Source organism: Grus americana, chromosome 1 (assembly GCF_028858705.1).
Source record: "Grus americana isolate bGruAme1 chromosome 1, bGruAme1.mat, whole genome shotgun sequence".
Taxonomy (NCBI): Eukaryota; Metazoa; Chordata; class Aves; order Gruiformes; family Gruidae; genus Grus; species Grus americana.
This window is the reverse complement of record NC_072852.1, coordinates 68,200,046-68,215,396: the sequence shown is the minus strand read 5'-3', so window position 1 is coordinate 68,215,396 and position 15,351 is coordinate 68,200,046. Positions and strand designations below refer to the sequence as shown.

Below are 15,351 nucleotides of genomic sequence, written 5' to 3'. Positions count from 1 at the left end.
CCCCACCTTCTGCTGCAGCAGCAGGGGCTGGGGGAGGCAATAGGAAAGGCAGGACTGTTTCATTGCTGCTCAAGTGCCACTTCCCCTGGAGATGTGGGTGGAATCCTCTCCCTTGGGAGAGGGGAGCTCTTCCTGCTGCCGTGCTCCCAGATGTGCTCCAACAGCTGGCAGTCAGTCGTAAAACACGTGTGCAACGTCCGCAACACGATACCGATGCCACGTGGCACTGTAAGACTTCGGCTAGCCAACCGCCGCGTAGCTTGTAGTTTCTCCACTTCTCTATTAAACGATGTGTTGGGTGCAGTTGTGCTGGGCATCAGGGTGCACTTAAAGCCAGCGTCATTCTGGATGAGCAGTTTGTCCTTGTCCCTCTCCTGTCCCGGAGGGGTTTCTCTCTGGATTGGGGCACCCTGGTTGCATTTGGTGGTGATGACCAAATGGGGAGGGGGTCTGGGACACTCAGGGGTATGGACACTGTGGTTTTGTTTGTATTGAGGGCAGTGGCCCCGTAGGCTACCAGCCCACCCACGGCGATGGAGCTTGCACCAAGCACACTGCCTGCTTTCCTCGGGAGCTGAGTGCGTGAGTACGGTGCTCAGCCAATACTGGCACTGGAGGCCAGGTGGTGTGTCTATACGGTGTGTTTGTCCTCTCCTGATGTCTGATCCTGTCTCTCTACAACTCCAGCTATTGGTCAGAGTCCACCTGAGCATCTCGGGGTAGGAAGAAAAAGCCTGTAAACTCTGAAACCTACAGATGACACCTGGGAGCTAGCTCTTAAAAATGAGTACAAGGACCATTCTGATCATTGCACCCCTTCAAAGCCCTTGGAAAGGCAAGAGAAGAGATGTCAAGGGAGGGTTGAAAGATGGGGGCTCCCCTGAGGGCTGGCTACCATCTCCCACCCCACCATCTTGGCCACTGTAGCAGCCCTTGGGTCAGGTACCTGTCACTCATGCCCCCCTTCTCTGTTTTGCATCCTCTCACTCTCCTGTCTCACCTTCTCTCTTTGGGGAGAGGCTTGCCTGCCCGTGCCAGCTTTTCTCTCCTCCTCAGCCCTGCTTGGCGCCAGTGTCCCATGAGCACCGAATCGCTGGACAGGCGTGCCTGTTGCTGGGCCAGGGGATGGCCGAGGTGGGCAGGCTGGCAGTGAGCGGTGGGGCAGGCTCTGCATGGAGGCTGCGGTGCCAACCCCTCCCTGCTCAGCCAGTCACCTCTATGCAAGGTCCGTGCCTCCTTCCTTCCCGGGAGCTTCCCACCACCTCTGTTAGCTGCCCTTCTGCCCGGCACGGGAAGCCAGTGTTGTTTCCTTGACACCTAACAGGGCGGTGTCAGATGCTTTCCTCTCCCCAGCTGACAGCCCTCCATAACCTCAAAGGAGGGGTACGAGGGTGCTGTGAAAGCAAAAGCCATAGCACTGTACACTCCATGCATTTGAACAGCTTTCGTCCTCTTTCTGCATCTTTAATAGTATGTTAAAGTAGTGCTTGCGGTCAGAGGTCCAGGCAGGTGTCGGACCTGCTCAGAGCTGCATGGGGCACTGACATTACCACCCTGGCCCTCAGAGTTTGTTCACCCCCATCAGGAGCAACGCCCAGGGCTGGTGTCCCTCCCTCCAGCACGTTGCATCAGGTGCCCTATGCAGCGTAGGTCCCCCCATGTCCCCTCCTGTGCCCCAGTGGCGTGTGTCGGGAGGGCTGCCTGCGGGCTGTGAGGCTTTACTGCCTGCCCTGGCACATCCCAGGGGGCTGGGACCCAAGTGCAGCTGTTAACTACTGCATAAAGAGTTTTGAGCCCCAGGGCCGTGGAGGAGCCCCAGGTGGTGGCCCTGGCAGACACCTGGGGGAGTGGCATGGGACAGGGGTGGCATCCTGGTGTCCCCACCACAGCGCTGGCAAAGGCAGCACCGCCGAGGGCAGTGCGCGGCTCCTGCCAAGCACACGTCCATCATCCCTGCAGTGCTGTCAGCCAGGAAGTGTTCGTGTCTGGAGACGCTCAGGAGAGGTTAGTGCTCCCCGCGCCGATACCTGACGGCTGTGACGCTGATGGAGATGCTTCCCGACAGCCCAGCATGATGCCGCTACGCTGCCAGGAAAACAGCACTGGCCTTTGTTGGGGCCCTGGGGAACAATCCCGGCCCCTCAGGTCACTGCAGCCACGGGGGCAAAGCCACGGCTCCTCGCGGCGTGGCGCAATGTCCCCACCAAGGTCCCTGGGGACCAGCGGCCCTCACCCCATGGCTGCAGGCCTGTGCAGAGCAGCCATGGAGGGGTTCATCCTGGCCATATTCCTGCTCCACAGCGGCTTTCTCCAGGGGCCTCTGGGGGAGTCTGGATGTTTCTGCTTCCAGACAAGAAAACCCAACGCAGCAGAAGGTGTCTAAGTCACTGGTGTAATGATAGTGGGGGGGACACCAGCTTCAGAGGGTCCCATAGCCACAGCGTGGGGCAGGTAACCTGCCTGGGGGCACAGCTTCACAGATCCTGCCTGGACATTGCATCTCCCATGAGCCTAGGGCTGCCAACAGAGCAGGGCATGGCTGCCCAGCTGGATGTTTTTCTCCCTTTGAAGGCTGCGTGGCTGAGAGGAGGCTCTTGGCCAGTTTGCATTACATCATACTGTTCAGAAAACACAAATACCCCCGCAATGACCCCGTAAAGAAAAGCACCCGCAAGTTTTGTGCTGACACTGCTGACCCAGCTTCAGACAAATCCTGCCCCGTGTTTGTCCAGCTATGGGGTTCTTCAGTGTAAACTCAGCTCTTGCCGTCAGCCTGAAGAGCATTGCCTCCTTCTGCTCAACCCCTCCAAAGCTGTGAGCGCAGTCTTGGAGGTACACTGGGGTACGAGGGGCAGGACATGGAGGCACCCGGGCCTCAGCATGCAGGCACCCGGGCCTCAGCATGCAGGCAGTGCTGGCCACCTGCTCTGCTCCCCGCCCATCCCCAAAGAGCCCATGTGCCTTTCCGCCACAGCTCGCCCTCGTCTGCGTGGCCAAGCCCGGCCGCCCACCATCCCCTCGTTTGTGCATCCCCCTCTGGCACATGCCAGCACCAACGGACGCATCTTTAAAAATAACTCCTCGGTGGGGACAAGGACAAGAGACAGAGGGGGATGAGCACTCTTGGTGGGAGGGGGACAACATCCGCCTCCACCTCTCCTAACAGTGCCATGATGTCTCAGCTGAGCGGCCACTTCAGGTCGCCGCCTGCCCAGCCCTGTGGCATGAACGCTTTGATGCGTATTTGAAGCGCATTTGGTCCTGCAGGAAGGAGAGAAAGAGAGCTGGCATCTCTGTCCCCGCTCTGCACTTACTGCAAATGAAGGGATTAGGAATTATAATCTGAGATTCTTATTTTAAAGCGGCTTTTCAGCTCTGTGAGGGGAACTTCAGCGTGATGCTCCTAGGGGAGCTGGGCGACAGAGCAGCTGTCACAGCCCCAGCCACTGCAGGTGCTTGGGCAGCCGAAGCTCAGCGGTGTCCTCCGGGCTCTGGCAGCGGCTGCGTGGGGTGATGCTTTGGCATGAGGAGGGTGTGGGGGAGGGTGAGGGGCTCTGCAGCCCAGAGTACAAGGGGTGTCCCTTGGCTGGGCACCTGCCTTGGCACTGCAGAGCGTGTCTGAGTGCTATGCAGGTGCTGCCGTCAGACTGCGCCGATGGATTTTCAGGGGCTCCTGGACAGTTTGAGCTTTGAAAAGAAAGAGGGGGCTCTTTCTTTGGGGGTGGAGGGCGAGTCTGTATTAGCCATCACCATTTAAATGGGACTGTGCTGGGTGGGCAGCACAGCCATGGTGAAAGGTGTGCGGCAGCACGGCCCCCCCCGGCAGCATCCCAGCCACTGCCCGGTGGGGTGCCACATGCACCCAGGCCCACTGCGGTTGTCCCCATCCCCAGCGCCATCACGGTCCCCGGGACACCCCCCCAGCTGTGGGGGCTCCTCTGCAGGGCAGAACCCCGGAATCTGAGAGAGATTGGCTGCTGCTGGTTCCTTGCGGCAGCATCTGCTCCTGGGATGCCAAGTGCCAAATTGCACAAGCCCAAAGTGTTCTGTGACCCTTGGGAAGCTTCTGGCCCTCACCACCAGCAGCATCTGCCCTGGCAAGGCAATGTGATCTTTCTTCCTTTGCAGTTTTTCCCCCTGCTTCTTCTTCCTACTGAGTTCATGGCAGACCTGTGTGAAATGTTAACAAACTGCTGGTTTTTTCACTAGCATGTCTGCTGCCTTTCCCTCCGCTAATTATTATAGCAGTGCCTCTTCTAGGGCAAGCTGACAGATGGCTGGGGTTTTATCTTTGAACAAGCTATTTAATAAGGGCTCCTGCTTTTCCCTTGCACATTTCTTTCCTGGCTGCTTGTCCTGAGCTGCTGGATGTGTTGTCCTTTTCACTGGGGGTGCCAGAAGATGTGAGCTCAGGCTGAAGGCCAAGGTCAAATCCCAGGGGATGGGGTTTTTTTCTTTCTCTTTAGAAAGGGAAGATAATTCTGCCTGGGTTCATGTGGCCCTTACTGAGCAATGCTCTCCCTCCATACAAAAAGACATGATGGAGAACCAGTCCTCACAGGGAGGTGAGAAGGGCTGTGTCAAACGCTGGGTCCTACGAGGCAGATCCTAAGTGCGCAGAAAGCTGATGTAAGTGCTGAAACCAGCATGCTGCCTGCTCACACCAGCTGAAATCCAGCTCGCAGGGTCTGACCTGTGCTCTGGCTCACACTGCCATCAGCTGCATGGCTTTGCTGTGTCCCACTGGGTGCAAAGGAGGTAATGCCTTCTATAGGCAGAGTCTTACAAGCTGTGACTGGGAAACAGGGAGAGCTAATGGTGGCAGGGATCAGCTGGCCAGTAAGTGGAGCTGCCTTGGATGCACCACGGAGCCACGTTGGGACATCTGCTGATGCTGACTGATGACTATAGGTCTGCCCAGGCCATCATACTTGAAAACCACATGGCTGAAGTCTGAGATGAAATCTCAGCAGGCCACAATGGCTGGGATCTTGTCGTTACTGGGGCAGAAGCAGCTCCTCAGTGCTGGAGAGCTGAGCGGGGCGGGTGGCTCATGCAGCCGTCATATAGGCACAGGAAGGGCTCGCTGCACCCTCCTGCCCTGGTGTGCCCGATGGATGCACCAGGTTTTGGCGGCTTTTCTTGCCTTTGACTCACATAGTTACAACAGTTGTAACATCAGCTGTCCCAGGTCGCTCCTATTCCTGCTAGGGCTGCTTGTCCTGGTGGGGATAAAGCCCTGCTTGTACCATCCCAGAAGGGCTGGTGTCCAGCTAGCTGCTGTCAGAGCCTGGCTGGCAACCCCCGGCCCGCACTGTGCCCTGCCTGCCTGCGCCAGGCTTAGCTGTTTTGGGCCTAGCCAGAGCCAGCACAGAGATGTCTGCTCAGAATATATGGATTTGTGTTTTCTTACAGGAAACACATCATCCTCCTTCTCCTGTGCTGCCCAAATATTTTGCTCCAAGGTTTTTTATGAAATATAATGAATAACTTGTTTCAAAGAGGCAGTGAGGGGAGAAAGGGGGAAGCGCTTCCCCTGTTGCAGGCAGCGGTGGGGGCGTGCGGAGGCAGCCGCGGCCATGGGGCTGCGGTGAGGGCGTACCAGCAGTGAAACGGTGGCCGTGGGAGGAGTGAGCATCCCCGTACCGTCAGGATGCACATCGCATGGAGGAGCATCAGGGCACCCGCCGCTGCTGCCAGCACGGAGCCCTGTAAGGCTGGTTGCTTTTTTCAGCGCACGTCACCCTGGACTGAGCCAGCATTTTCCAGTGAAAATGGCATGGGGTGGCAATGGCAGGACACGGGCAGCTTTAGCACCCTGCAAGTGGACACCAGTTTGCAGCAGGGTGGGAGGAGGCTGCCTCTCTGATTTAGTATTAGGAAATGCATGAAAGTAGCAAAGAGGGGCCACCAGCTCAGGGAAATCCTGCGTGTGCAGCTGGGCGAGTAGAGCAGGGGCAATTTCGCCTCTTGCTGGCACTGTGTGAGTCCTGTTTGATCAGCAAGTTGATGAGTTGTCAGCATGAGGCTTCTGCACATTTGAGATGAAGAGCCGAAAGGTACTGAAAAGTCAAGCCTTCCGTAATGGCAGGGAGTAGGAAGGTATCGTGGAATATCAGGATGGGCATATTTTACTTAAAAGGTTTTTGCTGCTACAATCTTGGCCCTACAGTCCTGTGGAGGAAGATCCTTCCCTATCCCCTTCCACTCCCTGGTTTTGGGGTTTTTTTAATGACCTTAATATGGTTTGGGACACCCTACCCTTCATGAGGAGGAAGGCTTAGGAAGATAGGACTCTCGTTTTCAAGAAGTCACTGACAGTGTCATACTGTCAGACCCCAAGGCTGGAGCATGGATGTTGCATAAAATAAGATCCTACCCTACATGCTTGAGAGCAATCCCAGCCTGTGGATTGCATGGATTAAGGCAGAAAACAGCTCCTCAGCCAGCTTTTAACCTCAGTTACGCTCATTAGCTGCAGGAAAGATGTTCCAAGATTGGCCAAGTGTGACAGAGCTCCTAAACTGGTTAAATCCCACAGCCCTTCTCACCAGCCATCCTCATCCTTGAGGCACCTGCTTATTTTCATCCACCTTTCTTAGGTCAGGCAGGAGTATGGGCATGACTCTGTGTTGCTAGACTCAGGATCTGGGCAGTGACTTTACAGAGGGACACCACTCCCTCAGCAGCTGGCGATGACGGAAAACCTGGATCTGTGGGGAATGGTGGACACTGACTCTGTGATCAGCTGTTCCCCAGGCACCCCTGAGGCACCAGCACAACCTTTCCAGGGGCCCATCGTGTCCCACACACAGCAGTGACGTTGCAGGCACCATCCACTGGCTGCCCATGACATGGCAGCTTTGGGTTTGCAGTAACCTTCCTGCCACCACGCTGCTCCCCGAGGGCTCTGCTCTCGCGTTGGCCTTGGGACGGGTGTCTGACCCCGGGGACAACACCTGTGAAGCGGGAGACAGCGGGCTGTGTAGTGCTGAGTTCAGTGGCAAGTCTTCTGCATCTTGCTTGACAGGGGGTGGGTGGAACCCACTTACTGCAAAGCACTTGAGGGATGCGCTTAATTTAAAGTCCGTCTTAAAAGTTTCAGAGGAAAATTGCATCTCAAAATTCTCCGTGGAAAACAGCGGCATATTTTGGTCAACTCTGAACGCACCATATATATGTTATTGCACATTATATATACTGTACAGATGTAACAGATGCAATGTGACAGTTGTGGTATATGCTTTTTTGACTGTAATCTCTTTGTACCAGCACTACCTATATGTGTCTACATAGTATCCGTCCCAAAGGGACCTGCCATCTTCCAATTAATAACAGTATCTGCACATCGGAGCAAGTTAGGAGTATTTCACATATAGACAATCTGGTTTTATTGCTTTCATCTTTACAGCCAGGTGTGTGATCTAAACATCAGGCAGAAACTTCTCCAATAATCTCCTGTTTCAAAACATCTCAGAAAATGGCTGTTTGGGATGGGCTGATTTATAATATATCCGTGGCACACAAAAACATAAATGGAAGCCTCTGAATCCCTGCGAAATTTCCTGCCTGTGTCTCAGGGGGATTTCTGTTCTCCCAAGTGTTTCACCGTGGGCCTGGGGGTCTAAGGGATTCTCTGAAGCCAACAAAGAACTTGCCACATATAGACAGGTGTTTTTAGCAGGTACAATCTGACCTCAGCGTCTTTTTTTTGACTCAGCTGCAAAGATGTAGGCTGCCTTCCCCCCATCCATTGCAGTGGAGAGCTTGCTTTGTCTGCACATGTTTGTCTCTGATCATCTCTCTCATTCCTGTGCGGAACTTCACAAAGGTCAGTTTCATTAACCTTGGGGTTATGCTTTGAGTAAATATGCATGTATATCTGATTTGCATGGGAAATATCATTTTCCTTATGCATCTCCTATGCAAATGTTAACCAAGCCTGAGCCTACGTAGCTTGTGAGATGTGCTGCGATGGTAACTGCAGCCAGCACAGCTGTCCTGCTCAGGCAGTGCATGGGTGCGTATGCCCAATGGTTTTGTACAGCATGTTCAGCAGAGGTGCCCACATGTTATCTGCCATAGAGTCCTACACATTGGCAGATGGTGTGTGCATTAACACACAGTATGTGCTGATGTCTCTGGCTGCATGAGTTTCTCTGCAGCCAGCTGGTGTCCAACACATGCATTGGCACATGTGGCTCGTGAAGTTGCTCTCCTTGCCGCAACGTGCACACGCAACAGCGTGCGCTTTGCACGGGCGTGTGGGCCTCCTTCCCCAGAGGTGCAGAGCCACACAGACGTGAGCAGAAGGTTTGGGGCTGGCTCTGCTGCCTGCCAGCGAGATGGAAAGGAAGGAGTTGCAGCACATAAGGGCTTTGCCTTCCCCCCACCCCATTTTCCTCTCTGCCTCGCTGCAGGGGTGAATTTCACATTGAGTTGCCATCTCTTGGACAAGATTATTTCTTCCTGGTTTCCTCTGGATCGGATCCTCAGAGAGCCTGAGCCTTGAGCTAGCTCCTGCTGCATTCAACGAAAAATTAGGAGTAGCCACAGCGGGCTGCCCCTGAGGCCAGCCGGAGGCCAGGGTGCTCAGCACTCCTTGGGAGCCCAGCCTTGGTGCGTCGCCCACTGGGGCCCAGGGACACAGGAGGGGGGGGGGGCTGAGGCAAAGACGACATTAGCGCACAAGTGACATATCTCAATATAATTTCTAAAACTCTATTAATTGAACAGATAAAATACCTCTGATCTATTTTTGTTATTTTGTTACAAAATATTAGCCATTTGGACTCTTTGCTAGGTGTGACCACACCACTTTTCCCAAAGGAAGCTTTTCTTGGTGATATTTACAGCAGGAAACAGGTACAGACAGACAGGTGCTTTCAAAAGCCTACACACAGGTAACACTTCTCTTCTTAAGTTTTTTAAAAAGACACATTCAGATGGGTTTGTGACTAGTGTTGAAGAGCTGGGTGACTTCAAAGCTGCTGTCCCAGGCATGGCTGTGAAAGAGCGGGCAGGACAAGGACAGCTGTAGCTCACAAAACACTACCGGCAGTCCCTGGAGCCTACACTAGCACAGTGAGGCGGCTGATGGAGCAGGAGATGGGGGAGCTTGCTCAGCAACTCGCATTTCAAAGCAGAGACTCTGCCAAGCAGCAGCTTCCTTGATTTAGGGCTCAGATTTGTTTTGGAAACCTCACAAACACATGCAGATAGATGCAGGTTGAGCCTTCTGAAAAACATGTAACAAAAGTCAAACTCTTACAGTTCAGAGGCCCTCAAATACTGCCAAATCTGGTGGTATTTTTTTGTGAAGAAGTCCGAGTATTGATGAAATTCTGGTTGTGGACCATACCCACACCTTTCAGCTACAGGGAGGAGAGAAAACATGAACAGTGGGATGCTTTGAAGGTCTTGTAGAAAGCATTAAACATTGCTACCGCAGTGGCCCAGATTATGGCATTGAAAGTACTACAGTAGAGGACAAACACTGCATTAAACCCAAATTGTTTGCACTAAGCTTGATTCTTCTGTCACATTTTTCCATCCCTTTACTACTTGTGTAAACAGATGAATTTCACTGGCCCTGCACCAGCATGAGCGAGAGAATCAGGACAGAACCTGACAGTTTGCGTAATGCAGCTCTGTAGACCTCATAACACCTTGCTCTCTTCCACCTTCCAGCAGAGCCACCTTCTTGTTTTGCCACTGAGCACCCAACACTTACTGCAGAATGCTCTTTACCGGGTTTCTTTTTTCTTCCCCCCCCTCCTTTTTTAATACAGAAAGATATGAATTTGGTGGCAAAAAGCCACTGGTTCATTTGGGCTGATCTAATCTCTGCAGCAACTTCCTGCCTGATTCCACCACCTGAAAGATTGTGCTAGGTTCACGATCAGAATCGTTGGTGTCAAGAGCTGGTGATTTTTCTTTGGACTGGTCCTCTGGGCGAGCTGTGGTACGCATTTTGTCCTTCATTAGGTTGTCACTGACACGCCCCTTCTAGCCTGCACCCTGTGAATGATCAGTCTGTGTGCAAGGGTGTCTATTCACAGTACTACAGCTACACTGAGTCTGTATGTCTTGCTTGTGTGTGGGAGGGCTGTGGGAGCAGACAATACAATAGATCAGATGAGGTGTAGACATGCTTTAAAGTGCTTGTCATCCTTCGAGACCAACCTTCAAAGGAAAAAAAAAATTGTATTTTGAAGTGAAGTCCGAAGGGCTCAGCTACACATTAGAATTTAGAGCAACCTGTTCCACGACAACCTGCAATAGAGTGGTTTGGTGCCTCTCCAGCTAAACCTGACAGAAAATGTTGCAGCCAGAAGGCTAGAAGACAGCAAGGCTTACCTATGTTTGCTTCTCTGTCCAAAGCTCAAGGCCAGCAGTAGCCTTTGCAAGGTCAGGGAAATGGAGCCAACTCACCCTGAGAGACTGCTGTGCCTCAGGTACCTTGGCACTTCAGTTAACTCACTTCCATCCTTCATCCAGCACGAAGAAGGGAGTCTGATGGAAGCTTCCTTATTTCTTCTTTATATTCTTGTAGCTCTCCCAATCAATTATTAAAGCAGCAAACCTCTCTTGTAGGAACTTCATAGACATTGTTATAAATATTTTATCTAAAAAAATTATTTCATCAAGTACCTTAAGGTTTTTGTTGTTGTCACTTCGTGTTAAATGTCAAGTAAAATCTAATTTATTTATTTTAACACACGCAGAGACCTTCGGTGGCTCACTGCTCTCTGTGAAAAAACCAAACAAACAAGTACTGCCATTCCTCTCAGACAGTGAAGTAACTGCTGAGAAGGGAGGGCAATGCCAGTGCCTCCTGGATACCACCCCCTTCACCGCAGCAGTGAGTAAAAATAAAATGGCAGCCACATGCTACGTTGACCGGACAATGGCAGATGCCACACGTATGCCTTCCCAGGAAGCTATGGGCAGGTGGGATGAGATCCCAGCTGCTGTGAAGTGGCAGGGTGTCACCATGGAGGGAGCCAGCAGCAGATCAGGCCAGCTGTGCCTCACAGCTGGCTGGAGGGTGCGGGGCTGAGCCCTCACTGGGGATGAGGACTTCTCCCTGGGCCCAGCTTTGAGATGTGGAACATCCTCACTGCCCTGAGGGGCTGGCTAGAAGAAAGCTTCTCTGGATTCAGGGTTTTCTTACAATCTTTTCTGTCTTCTGCTTCCACAGTCCTCCCTGAGGCTGTGCCTGTTGGCTCCTGGTCAGTACATCTGATATTGTGTATAAAAGTGGCCTCCTCATGCCCTGCTCCAGACAGCCAAGCAAATAACTTAGACCTGTTGGCACACCTGGGTACATGGGTCAGGCTCAGAAATAAGGGGACCTGGAAGCAAGCAGGCTCCTGCCCTGGAGGGCTTCACCCTGCCCCTGTCCATTTCCCTAACCCCAGCTGGGCTTATGCCCAGGTCAAATATGTGAACTCTTTCATTTGAACATTTTAGCAGAGCCAGCAGACTTCCAAAGAGCACTGAGGGGAGCCAGTCCCTGATGCACTGTGGTTTTTGTCACTGGCAATAGCCTCAGAGATGAGCATACTGGCATAATCCCTAAAGAAATTGCTATGTGGCTTTTACTCCACAAGGTAAAAAAGAGTTTTCTGCATCTGTCCTCACTGCCTCTCTTTCCCTGACATTTTGCACACCCTCACCACTGCTACCAACTCCTGCCGCTCCTCACCCAACAGCTGTGTCATTAGCTCATGTCTCAGCCTTGCATGGGAGGAAGAGCATTTCTTTCTTTCCCTCTTAAAATAAAATAAAAATAAAGGCCCTAAAAGGCATTCTGCCCTATTTTAAAATCCTAAAGTTGATCTTCTTAAGCCTTGAAGGGAGATAGAGTGAGTGAGCGAGACCAAAGCCTTTAAGCTAATTAATACCTTCCCCTCCCTACTGCTCAAAGAGATTTTTTTTCCTAAAAATACATCCATAGCCCATTTTTAATGACGTCTTCCTTCACATCAATGTCCCCAATAAAGCAGAGGAGCTGAGCTGTCATCTCTATCTCAGGATCTTCTCCTCCCCTCACTTTGAAGCTGGGATAGAGAGGGAGAGAGGAGAAGAGGCCCTGGAGTCTGGTATCTGGGCAGCTGCCCTATAGGAAGGGCTGATGGAGGCAAGAGTATAGCCAGGCAAGAGATACAGTTGGGACCTCACATAGGTGGTGTCCGAAAAGCCCCTTCCCTCTAACACAGGAGGAAGAGCCCAAGTGAAGGGATCATCCACCCCAAAAGGTGAATGTAACACTTGGCTTTGCTTTCAGAACACAAAAGAGCAGGTGGGTAGGAAACACAAAACCAGCTAGAAGGAGAACAGCAGAGGTGGGACTGTTTTATGCTAGAGAAAACAATCTCTGTGTGTGTGTGCATGTGTGCGTGTGTGTGTATTTGTGTGTATGTGTATGCGTGTGTGTGTTGAGGTGGGAGGGCACCTCTTGGTGCCATCTCTTTGGAAAAGTACTCATACATTCCAGGAAGATCCCTGGGCTTAATCCCTCCCTTCTGCTCCCTCAGAACTGCTTGGTGTTTCCTTTAGTAAGCATGCGCCATACATACGCTACCATACAGGTGTATTTACATGTGATGAGGTCTGCTAGGTCTCAGCAGAGGTCTCTGGTACAATGCTCCAATATAACAACAGAAAGAGTTTTGGTGTTCAGAGTGAGGCCGTCTTTGCGTTGTACTGCAGCTCAGGACAGTGTCTCCTCCTCTCGCGCTCTCTTTCACTCGTGCACTCCCTCGCTTGGAACCAGCTGCTGCAAGGAGATAATATCTGAAGAGCGATGAGGAGAAAGCATGGCGAGTGGCACAAGTTCTCAGCTCCAGCTTAGCAGGCAGCAGCAGTGGCAGCAGGGGGAACTCCACCCCTGGGAGTGCCCCAAGGTCGGTCCTTGGCATGGGTGAGTCCGTTTCTCTCCGAGGCTGGCGAAGTTTTGGGGTGGGTACAAACCTATGGCCAGGTAAATGCAAGGCAGGGAAGGAAGTCGAGGAGTAGCAAACGGAAGACACAGTGCCTATAAAGCAGCAGGTCATCAAGCCTCTCAGGAACAGGGCAGCAGAGTGCTACATGGGGACGGCACGAGCACAGGAACCAGCTGGGCTGGCAGGGTGTGAGGATGTGTGAGCATGTAGGCTGGCAGTTTCTATAGATGGTTCCTCACAATTAGCATCATCTTGAGGGGAGACAGGGTAAGAGTTAGGTCAGTCAGCTTTTTTTTTTTTGTCTCTTTTCTTCTTCTTTTACTAAAAAATAAATCACAAACTAGATCTCTGTAGGCAGAAAGGGTCCCCGGGAGGTGGTGGGGAAAGGAAGCGGGGAAGTCTGTGCTGTTTTGGTGCTGGTGGTGTGGCTACACGAGGCTGCGTGAGCCACTGGAGTACCTGCGCCTCTGAAGCAGGGAGCTGGGGGGGCAATACTGGTGGGGGTGGTTGTAGGGAGGTGGTGGAGGCGGAAGGGGAGGCTGATGGACCAGCTTCATGGGGGTCCCGGGGAGCCCACCACCCACACCGCGCCAGGGGGTGGAGGTGCAGGAGTCGGAGGTGACATAGCGTGTCAGAGTCTGGTTGAGGGCCGGCTCCATTCGAGCGAGGCACGGCTTGTCCAAGACAATGACTTTGACAATCTGCTGGCACTGTACAAGTGTCCCCGCTGAGGCGGGGTGTGAGGGCACCAGTGCTGTCTCCAGCCGCTCCCGTGGCATGTTAAGACGTGTGCTGGGCTGCATTCCACTCTCGGGCCCCAGGGCGGAGTTGTGCTGGTACGTTTGAAGCCTGTTGTGAATTGACACCTAGTTTAGAAACAGCCAAAGAAGCATTAAATGTTACAAGACTTTTCCCGTCTGCTGCTACTGGCTGCCCTGAACCCCCGCCACCAGCCGGTTTCACATGCATTAAATCCTCCCCCCCTCAAAAAAACAGAACAGGCACAACCCCCAGCTGCACGGCCCCCCCAAAGCCCCATCATCCCCATCTAGGCCTAAGTGCCCCTGTCCTTTCCATCATGTCAAAGGCGGCAGGGCCGGCGTTCCCAAATGCAGTGCAACTTTGATTATCCAAACAGCACAGGGAACACAAGTCAACTCTACAAGTGGGGGCGTCCGTGAATTCTCATGGTAATGAACAGACCTCTGTGGTCATGCCCTTGTCCCCACCAGCAAAAAGGAGAGGGGAACCAGACAGCAGGGTTTCAGATAATCGAGGTTGTACATTTCAGCAAAATGACGGTAGCTGAATCTGAGATAGAGAGAGACAGAGAGACTCAAGCCTTTCCCAGCTCCCTGCCTTTCTGAGTAGGAAGGTACACCACATGACTGGCTAATCTGTTTACAAAGGAAAAAGCAGAAATCTGACATACTCTAGCAAAAGGCAGCTCCCTCTGATCCATTTGATGGTTTGTCAGTGAAAGGAAATGATTTTCAAAAAAAGAAAAAAGAAAGAAAAAATGCCCGTCTAGCTCATACAATGATAAAAGAAATTCATGATGAAATGGCAGCAGATTAGATAATCTCAAAGAAATGGAAATGCTCCTCTGCTGGCAGAGTATTACTCGGGCAGCTGAAAGGGGGAAGGGAAGCAGGAGGTCATCAGGGTCCCCACAGAGAGATGCTGATAATGGAGTCAAACAAGGGAGCTCTCTGAGTCCAGTTTGAAAAGGAAGAGCTGGCCTGGACTGGAGTTCCCTAGGGGGGGAAGCACAGCAGAAAAATGGTGCTTCCCAAATGGTGGATGAAGTTACAGTTCTTCCTGGCAAGGACATGGGCTGATGGAGACCCCAAACCAGAGCAAAGCTGCCGGCTCAAAACAGAATGTCAGTCAAATGACAAACCCTGGGTAGGAAACAAGTGCTTGCAGATTGGCACTTCCAGCTAGGCAGGGGTGCAGATGGGACACTGGGGGTGCCCTGATGGCCTGGCATGTTGGGCAGCAGCGCCAGCAACTGGGAACGAGAAGCTGTGGAGTGGCCAAGCTTCCCACCATGCTGGAACAAGGATGAGCTGTCTGTCCCTACTCAAGCATGGAGGTTGCTCAGACTCACTCACTGCACAGCAGGACATAATATCATGCCAATATTTATTCAAGCAGTGGAATATCCCATAGGAAAACCCGGTTGCTGGGCCATGAAGTGCTAATGACATTAGGATACATGGAAGCCATTCTCCACAAGGAAACACTCCTCCCAACAGAAATAGGAAATTGGCTGGGAGAGGCACCTTCCCCAGGAAGGGGGTGTCTGCAGGGAAATGGGGAAAAGAAGCAGCACCCACTCCCCACAGAGAAGCTGAACTCTTCAAGTAAATATACTATGACAACAGGGAAAAGAATT

At 52.4% G+C, this 15,351-nt stretch overlaps 1 protein-coding gene across 4 annotated transcripts in view; it reads right to left on the bottom strand.

Moving 5' to 3' along the window:
- Nucleotides 1-7,448: 7,448 nt before the first annotated feature.
- IQSEC3 (IQ motif and Sec7 domain ArfGEF 3) overlaps nucleotides 7,449-15,351 on the bottom strand; it is a 107,304-nt gene continuing 99,401 nt past the window's right edge. Inside the window, exon 14 of one of the 4 annotated variants that reach the window (XM_054815499.1) lies at nucleotides 7,449-13,816. In XM_054815499.1, the coding sequence (XP_054671474.1) occupies nucleotides 13,379-13,816 (438 nt within the window). In that variant the 3' untranslated portion in view covers nucleotides 7,449-13,378. The remainder of the gene's footprint in view (nucleotides 13,817-15,351) is intronic. The other 3 variants (XM_054815526.1, XM_054815505.1, XM_054815516.1) reach the window with 3 other exon arrangements.